The sequence below is a fragment of the Saimiri boliviensis genome, chromosome 14 (assembly GCF_048565385.1).
Source record: "Saimiri boliviensis isolate mSaiBol1 chromosome 14, mSaiBol1.pri, whole genome shotgun sequence".
In the NCBI taxonomy this organism is placed as follows: Eukaryota; Metazoa; Chordata; class Mammalia; order Primates; family Cebidae; genus Saimiri; species Saimiri boliviensis.
In genome coordinates this window covers 28,012,556-28,033,199 of record NC_133462.1, presented here as the reverse complement: position 1 = coordinate 28,033,199, position 20,644 = coordinate 28,012,556, and the positions used below count along the sequence as shown (strand labels likewise).

Below are 20,644 nucleotides of genomic sequence, written 5' to 3'. Positions count from 1 at the left end.
TTCTCTTAAAAAATGTATCTATATCTATATCTATCTATCTAGATTATTTATCTAACTATCTAGATAGATAATTTATCTATCTATCTATCTATCTATCTATCTATCTGTCTATCTACCTATATTTTTAGACAGAATTTTACACTGTCGCCCAGGCCGGAGTGCAATGCCATGATCCTGGCTCACTGCAACCTCCATTCCTGGGTTTGAGCGATTCTCCTACATCAGCCTACTGAGTACCTGGAATTATAAGTGCTCGTCACCACACCTGGCTAATTTTTTGTATTTTTAGTAGGGATGGGCTTTCGCTATGTTGGTCAGGCTGGTCTCGAACTCCTGATCTCGTGATCTGTCCGCCCTGGTCTCCCAAAGTGCTGGGATTACAGGCGTGAGTCACCGCTCCCGGCCAAAAATGTATATTTTAATATAAAAATAAAAGCCTGGGCTGGGTGCGGTGGCTAACACCTGTAATCCCAGCACTTTGGGAGGCCGACGCAGGTGGATCACGAGGTCAAGAGATCGAGACCATCCTGGTCAACATGGTGAAACCCTGTCTCTACTAAAAATACAAAAAAGTAGCTGGGCAAGATGGCGCGTGCCTGTAATCCCAGCTACTCAGGAGGTTGAGGCAGGAGAATTGCCTGAACCCAGGAGGCGAAGGTTGCGGTGAGCCAAGATCGCGCCATTGCACTCCAACCTGGGTAACAAAAGTAAAACTCTGTCTCAAAAAAAATAAAAAAAAATAAAATAAAAATAAAAGCCTGGGCAACATGGTAACACCTATTTCTATGAGAAATACAAAAAACTGGCTGGGTACCGTGGCTCATGCCTGTAATCCCCACACTTTGGGAGGCCAAGGCAGGCGGATCACCTGAGATCAGGAGTTTGAGACCAGCCTGGCCAACATGGTGAAACCCCGTCACCAGTAAAAACACAAAAATTAGCCAGGCATGGTGGCGGCTGCCTGTAATCCCAGCTACTTGGGAGTCTGAGGCAGGAGAATCGCTTGAACCCGGGAGGTAGAGGGCGCAGCGAGCAGAGACCGTGCCATCCATTGCACTCCAGCCTGGGGGTCAAGAGTGAGACTTTGTCTCAAATAAATAAATAAATAAATAAATAAATAAAATTATCTAGGTGTGGTGGCATGTGCCTGTAGTCCCAGCTACTAGGCAGGCTGAGGTGGGAGGATCACTTGAACTCAGGAGGTCAAGGCTGCAGTGAGCTGTGATCACACCACTGTACTCCAGCCAGGGTGACAGAGTGAGACCCTGTCTCGGCTGAGCGAGGTGGCTCACGCCTATAATCCTAGCACTTTGGGAGGCCGAGATGGGTGGATCACCTGAGGTCAGAAGTTCAAGACCAGCCTGGCCAACATGGTGACACCCCATTTCTATGTATATTAAAAAAAAGAGACCTTGTCTCATAAATAAATAAATAAATAAAACAGAGATGGGTAGGCTGGGCGTGGTGACTCATGCCTGTAATCCAAGCACTTTGGAGGCCAAGGTGGGTGGATCACCTGAGTTCGGGATGTCAAGACCAGCCTGACCAACATGGTGAAATCCCATCTTAAAAAAAAACAAAACAAAACAGAGACGGGTTCTCCCTGTGTTGTCCAGGCTGATCTCAAACTCCTGGACTCAAGCAATCCTCCTGCTTTGGCCTCACAAAGTGTTGGGATTCCAGGTGTGAGCCACTGTGTCTGGCCTGGAAACAATTTTAACAGCAAGTGGGAAGAGAACAAAGTTGGCTCTTCTGCTTCTGAAAGGCTCTAGGATTTTTTTTTTTTTTAACCAGTTTTCTCCTTATAAAACATTCTACTTTAGATACAGTCTAAAGGACTTTTTAATGTATACGAAGTAATTTCATAGTGTTTCTGTGGCATAGTATGAAAGGAAAACAAGTTTCCAAGCTTTGAGCATGTTCTTGGGCTGGCAACCATCAAGTGGCTGCTGCAAATCAATGACAAGGGAAAGGGAACTGACAGTGAGACCCTCCCGAAGGAGAGGAAATCACTTAATTGGCAGACGCACCCTAAGGTAACCCCCAGTGAGTCATGTCCTTGTATAATCCTTTTTCCTTGCGTTCAGAAGTACCTATGACTTGGCCGGGCACGGTGGCTCAAGCCTATAATCCCAGCACTTTGGGAGGCTGAGGCGGGTGGATCACGAGGTCAAGAGATCGAGACCATCCTGTTCAATATGGTGAAACCCCGTCTCTACCAAAAATGCAAAAAATTAGCTGGGCATGGTGGCACGTGCCTGTAATCCCAGCTACTCAGGAGGCTGAGGCAAGAGAATTGCCTGAACCCAGGAGGCGGAGGTTGCAGTGAGTGGAGATCGAGCCATTGCACTCCAGCCTGGGTAACAAGAGTGAAACTCCGTCTCAAAAAAAAAAAAAAAAAAGAAGTACCTGTGACTTGCAATGTGCCAAAGGTGATGGCATCATCACTGCCGTGGTTACGTTGTTATCTAAGACTCCACCTTAGCCTACTAGAGAGTCACCCACTGGCACCAGTTGCCATCATCACGACATGAGGGCTGGTGGCAGGAACTGCAGGCGGCCTCTAGAGCTGAGAGTAGCCTCAATTGACAGCCAAGAAGAAAGCAGGCATTTTGTACCTCAACTGCAGGAAGTGAATTCTGCCATCAACCATGCGGCATTGGGAGAGAACCCCAAGCTCTGGATAGGAACATAGCCCAGCCGATACCTTGACTACAGCCCTGTGACACTCTGAACGGTGGACCCAGCTAAGCCATGCTGAACCCTGACCCAAGGCAACCGTGAGATAATAAATACCTGCTCTTGCAAGCCGCTAGGCTTGCGGTGATTTGTTATACAGCAATGGAGAGCTGATAATGATATAGGCTGGAAGCCAGGGAATGGGGACTATGAGGAGCAAAATGGGGTTGGTGCTGGTATTCCTAACAAGTACATGTATGTTGTGGCTGGGAGCAGTGGCTCACAACCATACTCTCAGCAATGTGGGAGGCCGAGGGGGGCCGATCACTTGAAGTCAGTTCAAAACCAGCCTGACCAACAGTCTAGCCACCATGGTGAAACCCCGTCTCTACTAAAAATATAAAAATTAGCCAGGCATGGTGGCACACGCCTGTAATCCCAGCTACCTACGAGGCTGAGGCATGACAATTGCTTGAAACCGGGAGGTGGAGGTTGCAGTGAGCAGAGATCGCACCACTGTACTCCAGCCTGGGTGACACAGCAAGAATCTGTCTCAAAACGAACGAGCACTCAAAAACACAAGTATATGACATATTCTACCAAATCCACATATCTGAATTTTTTTTTGTTTGTTTTTGAGATGGAGTCTTGCTCTGTCGCCCAGGCTGGAGTGCAGTGGCATCATCTCAGCTCACTGCAAATTCCGCCTCCCATGTTCAAGTGATTCTCATGCCTCAGTCTCCCAAGTAGCTAGGATTATAGGTACATGCCACCACTCCTGGCTAATTTTTGTATTTTTAGTAGAGGCAGGGTTTCATCATGTTGGCCACGCTGGTCTAGAACTCCTGACCTCAAGTGATCCACCCACCTCGGCCTCCCAAAGTGCTGGAATTACAGGCGTCAGTCACCGCCCCTGGCCACATATCTGAGTTTTTAAAAATGCTAATGCTTATGAAATAAAATTCCCAAAAAAGGAGGAACAGTAAATCCTTTAAACTGACTTCCAAGGAGTCTTATAACCTAAACAAAAACAAAAAAGGCCCAGAATCAAAATTCGGAATATGATTTTTAAACTGATACTCAAAATCTGTAGCAAAACAATTGAGAGCCATACAGAAAATGCCAGAAAGTGAAAGCATAGAGCTTTATCCCCCGTGAACCTCATTATTCAATATTTATGAGACAAACATTTATTATTTACGCTGGTCCTTGTATTAGGGGTAAGGAACATGAAAATGAATAAACATAGCCCACATTCTGGTATCTACCAACAGTATGTTTCAGCTGCTAAATTTAGCTATAATTTACTTTCCCAAATTACAGAACAATCTACTTTCCTCAGCAAGGTATCGTTTTCAATTACTTGGGAATTTGATTTAAGGATAAATTCAGAGATTTCAGTCCCTATGGAATAGAATAGTACTCGAAAAAGTCTTCTTGAAAGCAACAATGATTCTAACACCTTAACCAAAGATAAACTAGATTATCCTTGATGATACTGAGGCAGGAAAATCGCTTGAATCTGGGAGGTAGAGGTTGCCATGAGCCCAGATTGTACCATTGTACTCCAGGCTGAGCAACAAGAGTGAAACTCCATTAAAAAATTTTTTTGTTGGGCATTGGTGGTTTGCACCAGCAGTCCCAGCTACTTGGAAGACTGAGGCTGGAGAATGGCTTGAACCCAGGAAGCAAAGGTTGCAGTGAGTCAAGATCATACCACAGCACTCCAGCTGACAGAATAAGACCCTGTCTCAAAAACAAAATCAATGGAAACAGTTGGAGGGGCCAGGCGTGGAGGCTCACATCTGATATCCCTCGGCTTTGGGAGGCCAAGGCAGGAAGATTACTTGAACTCAGGAGTTTGAGACTAGCCTGGCCAACATAAAAAAAAAAAATAGACCTAAAAAAATATAAAGATTAGGCTGCTTGTGGTGGCTCATGCCTGTAATCCTAGCACTTTGGAAGGCCGAGGTAGATGGATCATTTGAGGTCAGGAGTTCAAGACCAGCCTGGCCAACATGGTGAAACCTCGTCTCTCCTAAAAATACAAAACAAATTAGCCAGGCAGTAGTGGCACATGCCTGTAATCCCAACAACTTGGGAGGCTGAGGTAGGAGAATCACTTGGGCCTGGGCGGTGGAGGTTGCAGTGAATTGAGACTGTGCCACTGCACTCCAGTCTGGGGGACAGAGTGAGACCCTGTCTCAAAAAATAAAATAAATAAATAGAATAGTCAGGCATGGTGGCACAGGCTTGTGGTCCCAGCTACTCAAGAGGCTGAGGTGTAAAGATTGCTTGGGCCCAGGAGGTTGAGGCTGCAGTGAGCCATGATCACGCCACTGCACTCTAGCCTGGATGACAGAGCATGACCTTGTCTCAGAAAAACAAAACAAAACAAAACGAAAAAACCAAAGAAATAGTTGGATGGTGGCAAGGACTCTAACTTCTCAAATGGAGCATCCAAAACTACGAAAAGAGTCAACATTCCCTGAGAAGCAAAGGAACAAAGTTTGAAGAACAAATTCATGTTCTCTCCCCAAACCATGAACTTGAAAACAGGAAGAACTTGAGAGCTATCTGTCAGCACCCAGCTGAGTGCCTGGGTATTGTAAAGGTCCGATAAACATTGGCCATATTTGTTAAAAACTCATTGAAGAACAGGCCAGGCACAGTGGTTCACGTCTGTAATCCCAGCACTTTGGGAGGCTGAGGCAGGTGGATTACCTGAGATCAGGAGTTTGTGACCAGCCTGGCTAACATGGTGAAATCCTGTCTCTACTATAAATACAAAACTAGCCAGGTATGGGGGTGCGCGCCTGTAGTCCCAGCTACTCAGGAAGCTGAGGTAGAAGAATCGCTTGAACCCAGGAGGTTGAGGTTGCAGTGAGCCGAGATCATGCCACTGCACTCCAGCCTGGGCAACAGAGTGACAGTGTGTCACATACACACACACTCTCTCTCTCTCTCTTTCTCTCATTGAAAAACAAATGCGCCGGGCGCAGTGGCTCACGCCTATAATCCCAGCATTTTGGGAGGCCGAGGCGGGTGGATCACGAGGTCACGAGATCAAGACCATCCTGGTCAACATGGTGAAACCCCGTCTCTACTAAAAATACAAAAACTAGCTGGGCATGGTGGCACGTGCCTGTAATCCCAGCTACTAAGGAGGCTGAGGCAGGAGAATTGCCTGAACCCAGGAGGCGGAGGTTGCGGTGAGCCGAGGTCATGCCATTGCACTCCAGCCTGGGTAACAAGAGTGAAACTCCATCTCAAAAAAAAAAAAAAAGAAAGAAAAAGAAAAACAAATGCATGCATTACCCACCTTTTTCTCCGCCTCGTCCTTCTAGGACTGCTGTTTGCCTGGCTTTGGAACCCCTCCTCACTACAGCACTCTAGCAGCTACGCAGTCCACACCACCAGACCCTAGTCCCACGCCCAGAGACCATCCTTCACCTTACAACAGTCCCCATTCCACAAGGTCTCATCCCCCAAAAGGACTTTAGTCCTTTTCCTTTTCTCTAATAATCGCCGCAGGCTCCAAGCACCGTGGGCTGCCTGATGAAGCAGCGTCTGTGGATCCTGGCTAGCTGACAAGTGCTAAGCGGAGGTAAACGGGACGGGGGTTTTAAAACTCCTTTATTTTTCCCCATTGCAGCTGTAATAGAGTCAAAACTCCTTGCTGATTGTTACCCAGATGACAAAAACAAATCCCTTTTTTTTTGGAGACAGAATCTCGCTGTTGCCCAGGCTGGAGTGCAGTGACGCTTGAACTCAGGCACCTCCTGGGTTGAAGTGATTCTCTGGCTTCAGCCTCCCAAGTAGCTGGGATAACAGACATGCACCACCCCACCCAGCCAGTTTTCGTATTTTTAGTAGAGATTTCATCATGTTGGACAGGTTGGTCTCGAACTCTTAACCTCAGGTGATCCGCCTGCCTTGGCCTCCCCAAAGTGCTGGGATTACAGGTGTCAGCCACTGTGCCTCACCGAAAAAACAAAACTCTTTACTGAGACTCATAGGCCCACGTAATTGGGTTCCGGTCTTCCTTTATTATCATTTGTTGTTCAGATGAAGTCTTGTTCTGTCCCCCATGCTGGAGTGCAGTGACATGATCTCAGCTCACTGCAGCCTCCACCTTCCAGGTTCCAGTGATTCGCCTGCCTCAGCCTCCCAAGGAGCTGGGATTATAGGTGTGTGCTACCAAGCCCACCTAATATTTGTATTTTTAGTAGAGACAGGGTTTTACCATGTTGGCTAGGCTGGTCTTGAACTCCTGACCTCAGGTGATATGCCTGCCTCGGCCTCTCAAAGTGCTGGGATTACAGGTGTGAGCCACCATGCCTCCTTTTTTTTTTTTTTTTTTTTTTTGAGACGTAGTTTTGTTTTTGTTGCCCAGGCTGGAGAACGATGACCCGATCTCAGCTCACTACAACCTCCGCCTCCCAGGTACAAGCGATTCTCCTGTCTCAGCCTCCCAAGTAGCTTGGATTACAGGCATGAGCCACCATGCCTGGCTAACTTTTCTGTATTTAGTAGAGACAGGGTTTCACCATGTTGGCCAGGCTGGTCTTGAACTCCTGACCTCGTGATCCACCTGCCTCGGCCTCCCAAAGTGCTAGAATTACAGGTGTGAGCCACCGCGCCTGGTCCCAGCCTCCCTTTAAACTCAGCTCTTTCCGTCTCTAGCTAAGAACTTCTTCTTCCCAGCCAGGTTCTGCTTTTTACATCCTCTTTCTCAGCTCAGGGCCTCTGAAGGTGCTGTCCTCTCCACAGATGCTCTTCTCCACCTACCTTCCTACAGCATGCAACCCCTATCCCTACAGCTTTTTCTGCCATTTAAGCTTTTTTTTTTTTTCCTTTTCTCAGATCGGTACACGGAGGTCTCTCTATGTTGCCCAGGCTGGTCTCAAACTCCTGGACTCAAGTGATCCTCCCGCTGGTAGGCAGCTGGGATTACCTACCCATGCTACCATGCCTGGCTTATACTTCTTCGCTTTTATTTGAGATAGGGTCTATCTCTGTCACCCAGGCTGGAATGCAGTGGCTTGACTGGGCTCACTGCAGCCTCAGCCTAAGTCGCTGGGACTATAGGCTTGCGCCACCACATCTAACTTTTCCATTTTTTAGTAGAGATGAGGTCTCACTATACTGCCCAGGTTGGTCTCAAACTCCTGAGCTCAAGCAATCCCCTTGCCTCAGCCTTCTGAAGTGCTGCGATTACAGACAGGAGCCATTCCACATAGTTCTTATTTTTTGCTACTTACTTTCCCTCCCCTAAATCATGAACTTGAAAGCAGGGACTGTGTCAGCACCAGGTTCCCTGTTATTGTAAGGATTCAACGACAACAAAAACGTTGTTGAATCCATTAAAAAGAAAATAGATCTTCCATCTCCACCCACTCCTCTACTAACCCTTTCCCCAAAGGTTCCCGATGGATTCCACACCAAGTTCCCCCAGTTCTTCAATCTCCTGCAAAGACATTCCCGAGTCCCATTCCCCACCACTCACCCTCCATCATCTGCCCTCGAAACTTCCCATCCACAGGCCGGGTGCGGTGACTGGTGCCCGTAAGCCAGCACTTTAAGTGGCAGAGACAGAATTATTGCTTGAGTCCAGGAGTTCGAGACCAGCCTGGGCAACATAGCGAGACCCCGACTCTACAAAATATACAAAAAAAAATCAGCCGGGCATGGTGGCGTGGCCCTGTGGTCCCAGCTACTCGGGAGGCTGAGGCAGGAGGATCAATTGGGCCCAGGAGGTGGAGGCTGCAGTGAGCCATGATCGCACCACTGCACTCCAGCCTGGGCCACAGAGAGAGACCCTGTGTCATAACAACGCCAGAAAAACTTCCCACCCGCAGAAGTCCCATGAACGTACCCATTTAGTCATTCACCCGCCCGTGCCCATTTCTCAGCTCTACTCCCTAAACCCCTAAGCCCAACCTTCTCTCCCCAAGATGAGCTGCTGAAAACCCTTCACGCCACTGCTTGGCCGCATACTGCCCGTTTAAACCCCATACGTCCCTTAGTCCTCGGGACCCCCCTCCAGCCCTCCTCCAGCGCCCCTCGTCAGCCTGGCCTCCCCGCCCCGTCCCTGCGCCCGCCCCCCTCACTGCCGCGACCCCGCGTGGCCCCCGGCCAAGCCCGCGGGCAGCACCTGGCCTGCGCCTCGTCCAGGCTCTGGTCGGTGATGGCCATGATCTGCTGCAGGACGTCGCTCGTGTCTGGGCGCGGCGGGCGGCGCGGGGCGGGGGGCGATGGCGCGGGGCGTGGCGGGGCGGCCATGAGCGGCGGGGCCGGGCGGGCGCTGAAGAGGAGCTGTCGGGGACGTAGCGCCAGCGCGAGTGCCGCAGCCAACTGCTGCCATCGGAGCGCCGCGCGCGCTCACTCACTCTCGCCCCTAGGCCACGCCCACCTCCGCCGCCGCCAGCCAATCCGTGTCCCGAACCGCCTAAAGGCACGCCCCTCCATCGCTGTCAGCCAACTGCGGCCCTGTTCCCCTCCCCGGGACACGCCCCGAACTTCTCCCCTTCAAGGGCTGGGACTCGGGTAGGGGTTGCCGAGGCAACGGCACTTGTCGCCCGCGCCCTCCTCCAGCCAGAGGGAGAGCAGCGCTGGCTCATTTCCAGCCAGAGGCCCCCCATCCCTCACATCTCCCGCGGTGCACGCCTCATTCAGCGCCACTCGCATCTCCTCAGAGCCCCCTGCTCCTCCTCAAAGCCCTCGGTCCTGAGAGATCCTCACTCCTCAGAGCACCCCAACTCTTCCGCCAAGCCAACCCCTCCTCCACAGAAACCCACACCTCTTACAGCTTCATCTGCAGCCCCCATTCATTTCCAGAAGCCCCAAGCCCCAGACCCCTACTCACTCTCCCTAATGCTCCCCACAGCCTCAGCCCCAACAGGTGGGCCACTGAGGCCCCTGGCTCTTCCTCTAAAACCTTCCACGCCCCCTTCACCTGGCCAAGGGGCGCAGGTGTGCGTGGTTGATGGCAACAGGGAGGTCAGAATAGAATAGTTTTCTCCACTGCAGAAATCAATTCCAGTCACCTTTCAAGGTCCAGTTGAAGAGTGACCTCACTTGTTTGTTTATTGTCACAGTTCTGGGCTTAGAAAATGCTAGCACATGGTTACCGAATGAAGGAAGGATATTTACTGACAGCCTCCCCTGCGGTGCACCCCAAATCAGAGCGAATTCTCCATCTTTGTTTCTAGCCTTTAGGACACAGCATCAGAGGCTCCTAGTGCACGAGAAAAGGAACTGAGTGGTGGCTCAAGCCTGTAATCCTAGCACTTTGGGAGGCTGAGGCGGGAGGATCACTTGAGCACAGGAGTTTGAGACCAGCTTGGGCAACATAGTGAGACCCTATGGTGGCACATGCCTGTGGTCCGAGCTACTTGGGGACTTGAGAGGCTGAAGTGGGAGGATCACTTGCACCCAGGAGTTTGAGGCTGCAGTGAGCCATGATTGCGCCACTGCATTCCAGCCTGGGCGACAGAGGGAGACCAGATCTCAAAAAAAAAAAAAAAAAAAAAAGGAATGGACTGGACATAAATCTCTTCTCCAAAGTCACAGAATTTCCTGGAGCCTGTTTGCTTGAGGACAGACTCCAGATGTGGGCTCAGTAAAAGGTCCTCAGCCTGCTGACCGGGCCCCTCCCAGGGCGGGCCCATGTTCTCTCCATTGCAGCTAGAGAGCAAATTCAAACACCATCTGGTATGGCTGGATTGGAGAGTGTGGGGAGACTCCAAAGGGGACGGCAGGGAGTGAAAATGAATGACTTGACCGAGGGTCTGAACAATAGGGAATGCTCTCTAATGAAGGAAATCAGCACTTGGCTCCAATGTCAGGAAGTAATAGCTTGCATGGGAGCCACGGAGACCAGTGCCTGTACAAAAGGTCACCCGCAAGCGCGGTACTGCCCAGGAGGCCTGAATAGCAGTGGCCTTCAGGCTGGGTGCAATGGCTCACGCCTGTGATCCCAGCACTTTGGGAGTCTGAAGTGAGAGATTACTTGATCCCAGGAGTTTGAGACCAGTATGGACGATATAGCAAGACTCCATCTCTACAGAAATAAACATAAAAAATTAGCTGATCTGGTCAGGTGCGGTGGCTCACGCCTGTAATCCCAGCACTTTGGGAGGCCGAGGGGGGCAGATTATGAGATCAGTAGTTCAAGACCATCCTGGCCAACATGGTGAAACCTTGTCTCTACTAAAAATACAAAAATTAGCCGGGCGTGGTGGCACATGCCTGTACTCCCAGGGAGGCTGAGGCAGGAGAATCACTGGAAAGTGGGAGGCGGAGGCTGCAGTGAGCCAAGATGGCCCCATTGCACTCCAGCCTGGTGACAGAGCGAGACTCTGCCTGAAGAAAAAAAAAAAAAAAAAATTAGCTGATCATGGTCGCAGCTACTTGGGAGGCAGAGGCAAGAGGATCAGTTGGGCCCAGGAGGTTGAGGCTGCAGTGAGCTGTTTGTGCCGCTGCACTCCAGCCTGGGTGAGAGAACAGAACCCTGCCCCCAATCCCAACAAAGTAGTATCCTTCAGAGAACTTGGAGGGGTGGGCACTGAAAGCTTCAGGGACCAGTAAAGACAAAAATCTGAAGCCACTTGATGGAGAGGGGAGATCGACAAAGGAAATGGGACAGGCTCTCTAAGGAGACCTGAGGGATACAGGTTAAAACCTGGAGGAGCTGATGAGAGCGGCCAGCTCAGAGTGCCTTAGACAGAGTTGCCTTTTTTTTTTTTTTTTTTTTGACACAGGAGTCTTACTCTGTCGCCCAGGCTGGAGTGCAGTGTCTTGATCTCAGCTCACTGCAAACTCCCCTTCCTGGTTCAAAGAGTTCTCCTGCCTCAACCTCCCTAGTAGCTGAGATTACAGGTGCCCGCCACCATGCCCAGCTAATTTTTGTATTTTTAGTAGAGATGGGGTTTCACCATGTTGGCCAGGCTGGTTATGAACTCCTGACCTCAGGTGATCCATCTGCCTCAGCCTCCCAAAGTGCTGGGATTACAGGTGTGAGCCACCACAACTGGCCCACAGTTGCCTTTGGATGCCATTGGGGGTCACTACTGCATAGAAATTAGTTGGCTGCTTTGGCACTCAAAGTGACACGATTCCAACAACCCCCAAGCTCATGGAGGCAAGGACCGCATCTTTCATGGACATCTGATAGAAGGTGCTGGCCTGGGCTGGGCACAATGGCTCATGCCTGTAATCCTAGCACTTTGGGAGGCTGAGGAGGGTGGATTGCCTGAGCTCAGGAGTTCAAGACCAGCCTGGGCAACATAGTGAAACCCCGTCTCTACTAAAATACAAAAAATTCTCCGGGCATGGCGGCATGTGCCTGTAATCCCAGCTACTCAAGAGGCTGAGACAAGAGAATTGCTTGAACCTGGGAGGTGGAGGTTGCAGTGAGCCAAGATAGAGCCACTGCACTCACACCTGTGCGACAGAGTGAGACTCCATCTCAAAAAAAAAAAAAAAAAAAAAAAAAGAATTGTGCTGGCCTGGGTCATCATCTCTGGAGATTTGGGCCTAGGCCCTAGGAGCCATGCTGCCCATATTGAACCCTGGAGAAGTAGCCAGTACCTTATTTAGTTCATTCTACCTCTTCACAAAGAAGGCGGTAGGATGGGGGGTTCACAAGAGGAAATACAGCCCCTCCCCTCCTTTTTTGTAGATGGAGTCTCCTTCTATTCCCCAAGCTAGAGTACAGTGGCTTGATCTCGGCTCACTGCAACCTCCACCTCTCGGGTTGAAGCGATTCTCCTGCCTCAGCCTGCCAAGTAGCTGGAATTACAAGCGCCCACCACCATGCCTGGCTAATTTTTGTATTTTTAGTAGAGATGGAGTTTCACCATGTTGGTGAGGCTGGTTTTGAACTCCCGACCTCAGGTGATCTGCCCACCTTGGCCTCCCAAAGTGCTGGGATTATAGGCGTGAACCACTGCACCCAGCCAAGCCCATTTAACATAGAAGGACCTGGGAGTTTTGGGTTCTTTGGCAATGCATACTTTAGTGATTTAAGAATTTGGCCAGTCTGGCCAGGCACAGTGATGCACACTTATAACCCCAGCACTTTGGGAGGCCAATGTGGGTGGATCACTTGCAGTCAGGAGTTTGAGACCAGCCTGACCAACATGATGAAGCCCTGTCTCTACTAAAACAGCATGTGGTGGCACATGCCTGTAATTCCAGCTACTCTGGAGGCTGAGGCAGGAGAATCGCTTTAACCCGGGAGACATGGGTTTCGGTGGCAGAGATTGCGTCATTGCATTCTAGCCTGGAAACAAGAGCCTAACTTCATCTCAAAAAACAAACAACAACAAGAACAACAACAACAACAACAACAACAAAAAAAAAGAGAATTTGACCAGCCGGGCTAGGTGGCTCATGCTTGTAATCCCAGCACCTTGGGTGGCCGAGGTGGGAAGATCACCAGAGGTTAGGAGTTTGAGACCATCCTGGTCAACAAGGTGAAACCCCGTCTCTACTAAAAATACAAAAATTAGCTGGGTATGGTGGCGCATGCCTGTAATCCCAGCTACTCAGGAGGCTGAGGCAGGAGAATCACTTGAACCCAGGAGGTGGAGGTTGCAGTGAGTCGAGATCATGTTACTGCACTCCAGCCTGAGCAACAAGGGTGAGACTCGGTCTAAAAAAAAAAAAGAAGAAAGAATGTGGCCTCTCTAGCTGGGTGCAGTGGCTCATGCCTTCATGCCTGTAATCTCAACACTGTGGGAGGCTAAGGCAGGAGGATCACTTGAGCCTGGGAGTTCAAGACCAACCTGGACATCATAGTGAGACTCCATCTCTAAAGAAAAATAAAAAAACTAGCCGGTTGTGGTGGTACACAACTGTAGTCTCACATACTCAGCAGGCGGAGGCAGGAAAATGGCTTGAGCCTAAGTGGTCAAGGTTGCAGTGAGCTAAGATCATGCCAGTGCTCTCCAGCCTGGAAACAAAGAGAGATCTTGTCTCAAAAAAAAAAAAAAGAAAGAAAGAAAGAAAGAAATTTGGTCTCTGAGTTACCTGGGTTCAAATTCAGCTGTTATTCAGCATGGGAATCAAAAGTAGGGACATAACCCTACCTCCTCACTGGTGAGGTGGGAACAGAGAATGGGATCCCGGCATACACTGTGCCTTGGAGGGGGCCTCCCTGAGCATCTCAGAGGGGACTCATTGTGGGTCTGGCACTCAAGTTGGGTGCTGTGGGGTGAGGTAGGGAAGGCTCAGCTGAGCTTGGGACCAACTCTGGGCTTTGTAGGAATCTGAAGTCCCTTCCACAGGGGCCTCTCTGGTCCCTCGAGGCATGTATGTGCCTTTTCCAAGCTGTGCTAATCACAGGCTAGATCTCAACCTGAGTGAGTGTTGTCACATGAAAATAAGTAAGACCGGCTGGGCGCAGTGGGTCAGCCCTGTAATCCCAGCACTTTGGGAGGCCGAGGTGGATGGATCACCTGAGGTCAGGAGTTCAAGACTAGCCTGGGCAACATGGTAAAACCCCATCTCTAATAAAATACAAAAAATTAGTTGGGCATGGTGGTGCCCACCTGTAGTCCTAACTACTGGGGAGGCTGAGGCAGAATTGCTCAAACCCAGGGGTGGAGGAAGCAGTGAGCCATGATCATGCCATTGTACTCCAGCCTGAGTGACAGAGTGAGACTGTCTCAAAAAAAAAAAAAAAAAAAAAAAAAAAAAGGCTGGGTGAGATGGCTCATGCCTGCAAACCTAGCACTTTGGAAGGCTGAGGCAGGTGGATCATTTGAGGTGGTCAGGAGCTCGAGACCAGCCTGGCCAACATGGTGAAACCCCCTCTCTACTAAAATACAAAAATTAGCCAGGCGTGGTGGCAGATGCCTGAAATCCCAGCTACTCTGGAGGCTGAGGCAGGAGAATCACTTGAACCCAGGAGGCAGAAGTTGCAGTGAGCCAAAATCGCACCACTGCACACGGCCTGGGTGACAGAGCGAGACACACTCTCAAAAATAAATAAATAAATAAATAATAAAAATACAAAGATTAGCTGGGCGTGGTGGCACGCACCTGTAATCCCAGTTTCCTCTGAAGCATGAGAATCTCAGACCTGGAGGTGGAGGTTGCAGTGAGCTGAGATTGTGCCACTGCTCTCCAGCCTGGGCTACAAAGTGAGACTCTGTCTAAAAAAAGAGATGGAGTAACAGCCAGCCAGACTGAAGAAGAGCGAGCACAGGGCCAAGGAGACAGTAAGCTGAAGGATCCTTGCTGGCTCTGAGCCAAGGTGGACAATTCTGGGACACAGGGACAGATACACTGTCTGAATTGATAACAACAAATGCTTTGGAGACCTCAGAGTGAAAAGGTTTACTCCTTGGATCCTGCCCTTCCTGTGAACTGCTTCGATTCTAACGGGGACGGGCCAGCCCCTGGAGGCTGCAAGGAGCCACAAACCTTTCCCAGAGCTCACACTCTGCACCCCTCAGTCTCTGCTGCTAAAGAATCAGCCTCAGGAAGATGGGGTGTCCACAGTACGTCCTCATTACCCAGTCACACCGGGTAGCATGGCCCGAGAGAGCCCTCATCTCTCCCCACCTTAAAACCCTCAGCATCACAGCAGGAACCGGTCCACAGGGCTTACCAGTGGGATACGCAGTGAAAACAGAAAAATGTCTGTTATGAATCCCCTAAACCTGAGATGACCGAAGAGCCAGATTCTTACACCCCATCCAACCACCCCCCCTCCGCCCACAGGTAGTAGGAGATGATCCCCAAGCCCCCGTGCCCTGGGCAGAGTGATGTGCCTGGGGAGGGCTGGCAGTGGTGCTGTGCTGTGCCAGACCTTGGTCTGCCATTCAGTCAGTCCCGATGGTTGGGTTAAGCCAGGAGCACCCACGAGTTGCTAAGGGCTGCAGATTTGTTGCTTGCTGCATCCTGCTGAAGTCCAAGCTAGCTAAAGGGTGGAATCCATCAGTGGGTGGCCGTTCTCGGGAAGCATGATGCGAGTGCTGGCATGTCCCCGGGCAGAGGAGGCATCGTGGGCAGACTCGTGGGGGGACCGGCGGAGGCACGCGCAGCAGAGGAGGCGGCGGAAGGTGCGGCGCATCTCAGCATCTCGGCAAGAGTACACGGCAGCGTTGACCAGCGAGTTGGCCTCGGCCAACAGGAGGAAGTACTTCTCCACAGCCAAGACATTGCAGGACTGGCAGCCCAGACCATCCAGGAGCAGCACCACCTGGCCTGGTGTCCAGCAGACCACGAACGCCCCTGTGGGATAGAGGCAGAGGTGAGCGGGGCCAGTTGTCAGAGGCCCGGCACCCCCAGCTCTCAGTTTGGGGTTGGTCTCCAGAGCTCGAGCAATAACGGTAATGCAAGAGCTGCCTGGTTTGCTGATTCTGCAGTGTCACTGGAAGACCTGCTAAAAGGTGACATCTATGCTAATTGGTACACAGTGGCCAAGGCACTGGACATTTTGTGTGTGTTTTTTTGAGACAAGATCTCCTTCTGTCACCTAGACTGGAGTGCCGTGGTGACAGAAGGATCACTCAGCACTTCACTGCAGCTTTTGAGAGACTGAGGCAGGAGAATCACTTGAGGCCAGGAGTTTGAGACCAGGCTGTGCAATATGCTGAGACCCAGTCTCTACAAAAAATAAAAAATTAGCCTGGCCAGGCACAGTGGCATGTGACTGTAGTCCCAACTACTCGGGAGGCTGAGGATGGAGGATCGCTCGAGTCCAGGAGTTCTGGGCTGTAGTGCACTATGCCGATCAGGTGTCCGCACTAAGTTCGGCATCAATATGGTGACCTCATGGGAGCGGGGGACCACCAGGTTGCCTAAGGAGGGGTGAACCAGCCCAGGTCGCTAACAGAGCAGATCAAAACTCCCGTGCTGATCAGTAGTGGGATCGCGCCTGTGAATAGCCACTGCTCTCCAGCCTGGAAAACATAGCTAGACCCCGTCTCTAAAAAATAAAAATAAATAAAAAAGAAAAAAGAATATTAGCCAGGTATGATGGTGCATGCCTGTAGTCCCAGCTACTCTGAGGCAGGGGGATCGCTGGAGCCCAGAAGCTTGAGGCTGCAGTGAGCTATGATGGAGCCACTGTAATCTAGCCTGGCCGACAGAGTAAGAACCTATCTCTTAAAAAAAAAAATTGAAATGTCCTTCCCTATTCACCTTGGAAAAAAAAAATTGAAATGTAAAAATATGTATAGATTAGAAAAATAATTTAAAAGCTTTTTGTTAAACCAGGCTTAACATTGCTAAAAACTCTTAAGGGCTTCCCACAAAACTCAAAATAAAATATGACTCCTGTCCGTGCCCCTTAAGGCCTTGCGGAACCCTCCTCACAAGCCAGCTTTCCTCTTTAGAGGCTCTGGCCTGGTACTGCCTTGAAGTTTTTACTTTGTGTCTCCTCTGCCTGGAACTCTCTCTGTTCCTATCCTCAGCATTCAGGCCTCTGCTCCCCGATCACCTCCCTAAAGAACATTCCCCACCTAGGTCAGCCGCCCATCACCCTCTATCAGGTAGCTTGTTTTGCTTGTTGCTTCGAAGTGTCTTGCGGGAAATAGGGGGAAGCAGGGTCCCACTCACCCAGGATGATGACAACAGTCTTAACCAGGCTGAGCGTGGTTTCTCGGTAGCGGGGGTGGCAGCTGACATGCTCCGCCATGCGCTGCACTCGCCGCCGCACATAGAAGAAAATGCGGGTGTAGACAGCCACCATGAGCAGGAAGACAAGCAGGCTCGACAGAGCCCAGACGGCCAAATAGGAGCGGCTGAGCAGGGGTGCCATGCGTGAGCAGCGGTCCAGGGCACAGAGGCAGTGCCAGGAGTGGGCGGGCAGCAGCCCCAGGCCCAGGGCAGCGATCCACACGCCCACAATGAGCATGACGACCCGGCCACGGGGCAGGCGGCTGTGAAGCTGAACGGCCATCACGCTGCGGTGCCGCTCCACCGCGATGGCCAGCAGTGTGGCCACCGATGCTGTGAGGCTTGTGTCCAGCAAGCCCTGCCGCAGGAACCAGCCCTCAAGGGAAAGTCGGGCTGTGCGGGGGCCGGTGTGGAACATGAGGAAGAGGTACGCCATGCCTGCGAAGAGGTCAGCCGCGGCCAGGTTGCCCAGCAGGTAGTAGATGGGCTGGTGGAAGCGGCGGTTGGAGGCGATGGCTGCTATGACCAGCAGGTTGGTCAGCAGCACCAGCACGCTGACGGTCAGCCCCAGTGCCACCACGACTATATCCTTGGGCCGCCAGTGGGAGCTGAGCTCCTTGCCACTGTTGTTATAGAAGAAGCCAATGGTCTCGTTGTAGTAGCACTGGCCCATGGTGACCATCTGGGGACACACAGAGATCAGTGCATGTGGCGCTTCTTGGAAGGACACAGGGAGGGGCGGCAGCTGCAGAGGAGGGTCAGCACAGGAAGGGGAAGGGTCTCGAATTCAGATGCCTTGGAGCAAAGTGGCAATGGTGACCAGGGCGGCCTGAAAAAACGCAAGCTCCTTGGGGCTTGGGTGGTGGTTGACGAGCAGCTGTTTCTTATCTACTAATAAGACCTGTGTGCACGACATCACACAAGTCGATGGGTTTTTTAACCAGAAGCAGCGAAACAAAACCCATCCGTGGTCCAATCCCAACTCACCTGCCGCCACTGTGTGAGCCGGTTTGGGTTGTGGGGAGAGGAGGGTTAGGGCAAGACAAAGGGGTGTGAGTTGCGGGTCGAGATGAGGAAGGGTAACTTTGGTGCCGGAGTCAGTGCAGGGAGCAGAGACCTCGGGGCGTGGGCGCACAAGGGTGCGCCCACTTGCTAAGACCCTGCGAGGGGGCGGTGCCGAGACGTGGAGGTGATCGGAGTGGGCAGAGAGGCGGCCCCAGAAGTTGGGCGGCGGGATTTGGGCGCGAGTGCTTCCCAAACGGGCGGGGCACCGGGCTGTTCCGGGTGGGACGGAGGACATTGGCGGTCTCCGGGACAAAGACAGTGGTTGGGGAAGGGACGGCTGGCAGGGCCTCCAGGAGTCTCCAGACTGGGGAAGGGGTAGGGGGAAAGAGATCAGGGGGCGGCGTCCCGGCCCAGCAGACACGTGCCGCGCCCTACCCCCGGGCCCAGGTCCGCACCCGCCCGCCTCCCGTCAGTGCCGGCCTCACCTGGGCCACCCGTCACGCTGCAGACGAGGCAGGCTCGCGGGGTGTCGGGGAGGGTCCCAGGCCCATGGCCCGGCGACCTCGGCGGGAGCGGAGGTGCGTCCGGGTGCGCCCGGCGCGGGCTGCAGAGAGGGCACAGGAGGCGGGGTCTCTCCCGGCGCCCCGCCCCCTCTCCGCCCCGGCCACCTGGGGAGCCCCGCCCCGCCCCTCCACCTGGGGGAGCCCCGCCTCCGCGGCCGCGTCGGGGGCGGAGTCGCCTGGAACCGCAACCCTCCAGTTTCCTCCCCGCCTCGCGGCCCGTCGGTCGCCCCTCTCTATTTCCGGCGGGGGACCCCCCACCCGGGTTCCTGCACACCTCACGCGCCCGCGGTTTCGAGCCTGCGGGGCGAAGTCACTCGGGCAACCCGAGAATTCCCACCGTGACCTCGCGCCGCCAGGGTGTAGTTCTAGATGGTCTAGGGTCCGCGCCCCAGGTCCGGACCCCCAGCCTCCCAGCCCCACCCCGAGCTCTTCTTCGTGTCCAATCGGCCGCCGAGTTACTAGCCACTCCCTGATCCGACTCGGCTCCCACAGCCCAGACCCCCGCCCAGCCTCTGCTTTCCCAGCTTGCAGCTGCCGGGCGCCGCGGCCTGCCTTGCGGGGGGCCCATCTCTGCGGGCCCAGCTGATCGTGGGCAAGCTAGGGTTTTGCAATCCCGCCCCCGCACTCCCCCACCCTGGGACAGCGCTGCCCCCTCCACAGCCTGGCCCGGCCCTGCCCTGTGGCTTCCTCCCTCGGCCCCCCTGCAGCGGCCTGGGGCTCCCACGGTCCGGAGCACACAGCCCCATTGTCCGGGTTATCTGCACTTTGTTATACTGTATTTGGTTGTGCAGGACCGGATCGGGGACGCAGAGCTCCGGGAGGGCCGGGCCGGTGTGACTCAGCCGGGTGCTGTGTCCCAGCTCCAGATGCCTTTAGGTAGGTGCACCAGCATGCTTGACGATGCGAGGAGGCCTTGAGGCTGAGCGCAGTGGCTCACTCCTGTAATCCCAGCACTTTGGGAGGCCGAGGCAGGCGGATCAGAAGATCGAGACCATCCAGGCCAACATGGTGAAACCCGTCTCTACTAAAAATACAAAAAATTTAGCCAGGCCTGGTGGCACACGCCTGTAGTCCCAGCTGCTAAGGAGTCTGAGGCAAGAGAATCACTTGAACTTGGGAGGCAGAGGTTACAGTGAGCCGAGATCATGCCACTGCACTCCAGCCTGGCCACAGAGTGAGACTCCATCCATCTCAATCAACAAAAAAGGACGAGGCCTGGGTTCCCCTGATTGGTAAATAAGGGGCAAGGAGTGCTGCCTACACTGGCCTCTCCCCTGGCAGAGACGAACCCAAGGGCATACAGGACACAGTTTATTAGAGGCCATCAGACCCCAGGCACCACCGGAATGTGGAGTCTGAGCTGCCCATCTCCTCCAAGGTCACTTGGAGTGCGAGGAGGCAGGCAGGTGTGGGGGAGTGGCCACAACCAACTTAGCAAAAGGCACCCCTGTCCTGGGGCCAGAGGCCAGGATGGACTCCAAAGATCTCATAACCTGTATTGACCCTGAGTATTGACCCTGAGTGACCTCTGAGCCCCAGTGACCCTGACGCTTGGCAATGAGTTGTGTCTAGTGGGGGGATTCTGGGACATTGCCCCGAAAAGGGTTTTACACCTCCCCTAGGCCATGTATTAAACAGTTTTCCTGATAGGAACCCTCTTGACCTCCCAACATTGAACTCCTGGCTGGGTGTTTGGCCACCAGGTGGCGGGAGGTAGGGAGATCTGGGTCTGTCTTCTCAATCCTGGGCCTCTTCCCTGC

The 20,644-nt window shown here is 52.5% G+C and overlaps 2 protein-coding genes across 2 annotated transcripts in view; both read right to left on the bottom strand.

The window, feature by feature from the left end:
• The window catches only part of PBX4 (PBX homeobox 4), a 48,858-nt gene extending 39,801 nt beyond the window's left edge, over nt 1-9,057 (bottom strand). Inside the window, exon 1 of the mRNA XM_039466198.2 lies at nt 8,837-9,057. Coding sequence (XP_039322132.2) covers nt 8,837-8,964 — 128 coding nt within the window. The 5' untranslated portion in view covers nt 8,965-9,057. The remainder of the gene's footprint in view (nt 1-8,836) is intronic.
• Nucleotides 9,058-15,012: 5,955 nt separating this feature from the next.
• LPAR2 (lysophosphatidic acid receptor 2) lies at nt 15,013-18,889 on the bottom strand. Its single transcript, XM_003942317.4, has 3 exons — nt 18,807-18,889; nt 17,257-17,998; nt 15,013-15,927 (listed from the first exon to the last, which is right to left on the bottom strand). Exons 2-3 carry the CDS (start codon nt 17,996-17,998, stop codon nt 15,614-15,616), a joined length of 1,056 nt encoding a protein of 351 aa, XP_003942366.1. The 5' UTR covers nt 18,807-18,889; the 3' UTR covers nt 15,013-15,613.
• Nucleotides 18,890-20,644: the final 1,755 nt, after the last annotated feature.

Bases quoted from the DNA above. Each gene is read 5' to 3' on its own strand.
- LPAR2 (XM_003942317.4), bottom strand. From the start codon at position 17,998: ATGGTCACCATGGGCCAGTGCTACTACAACGAGACCATTGGCTTCTTC. The intron at 15,928-17,256 runs GTGAGTGGGACC...TCTATCCCACAG, and splicing joins GACTGTTGTCATCATCCTGG to GGGCGTTCGTGGTCTGCTGG.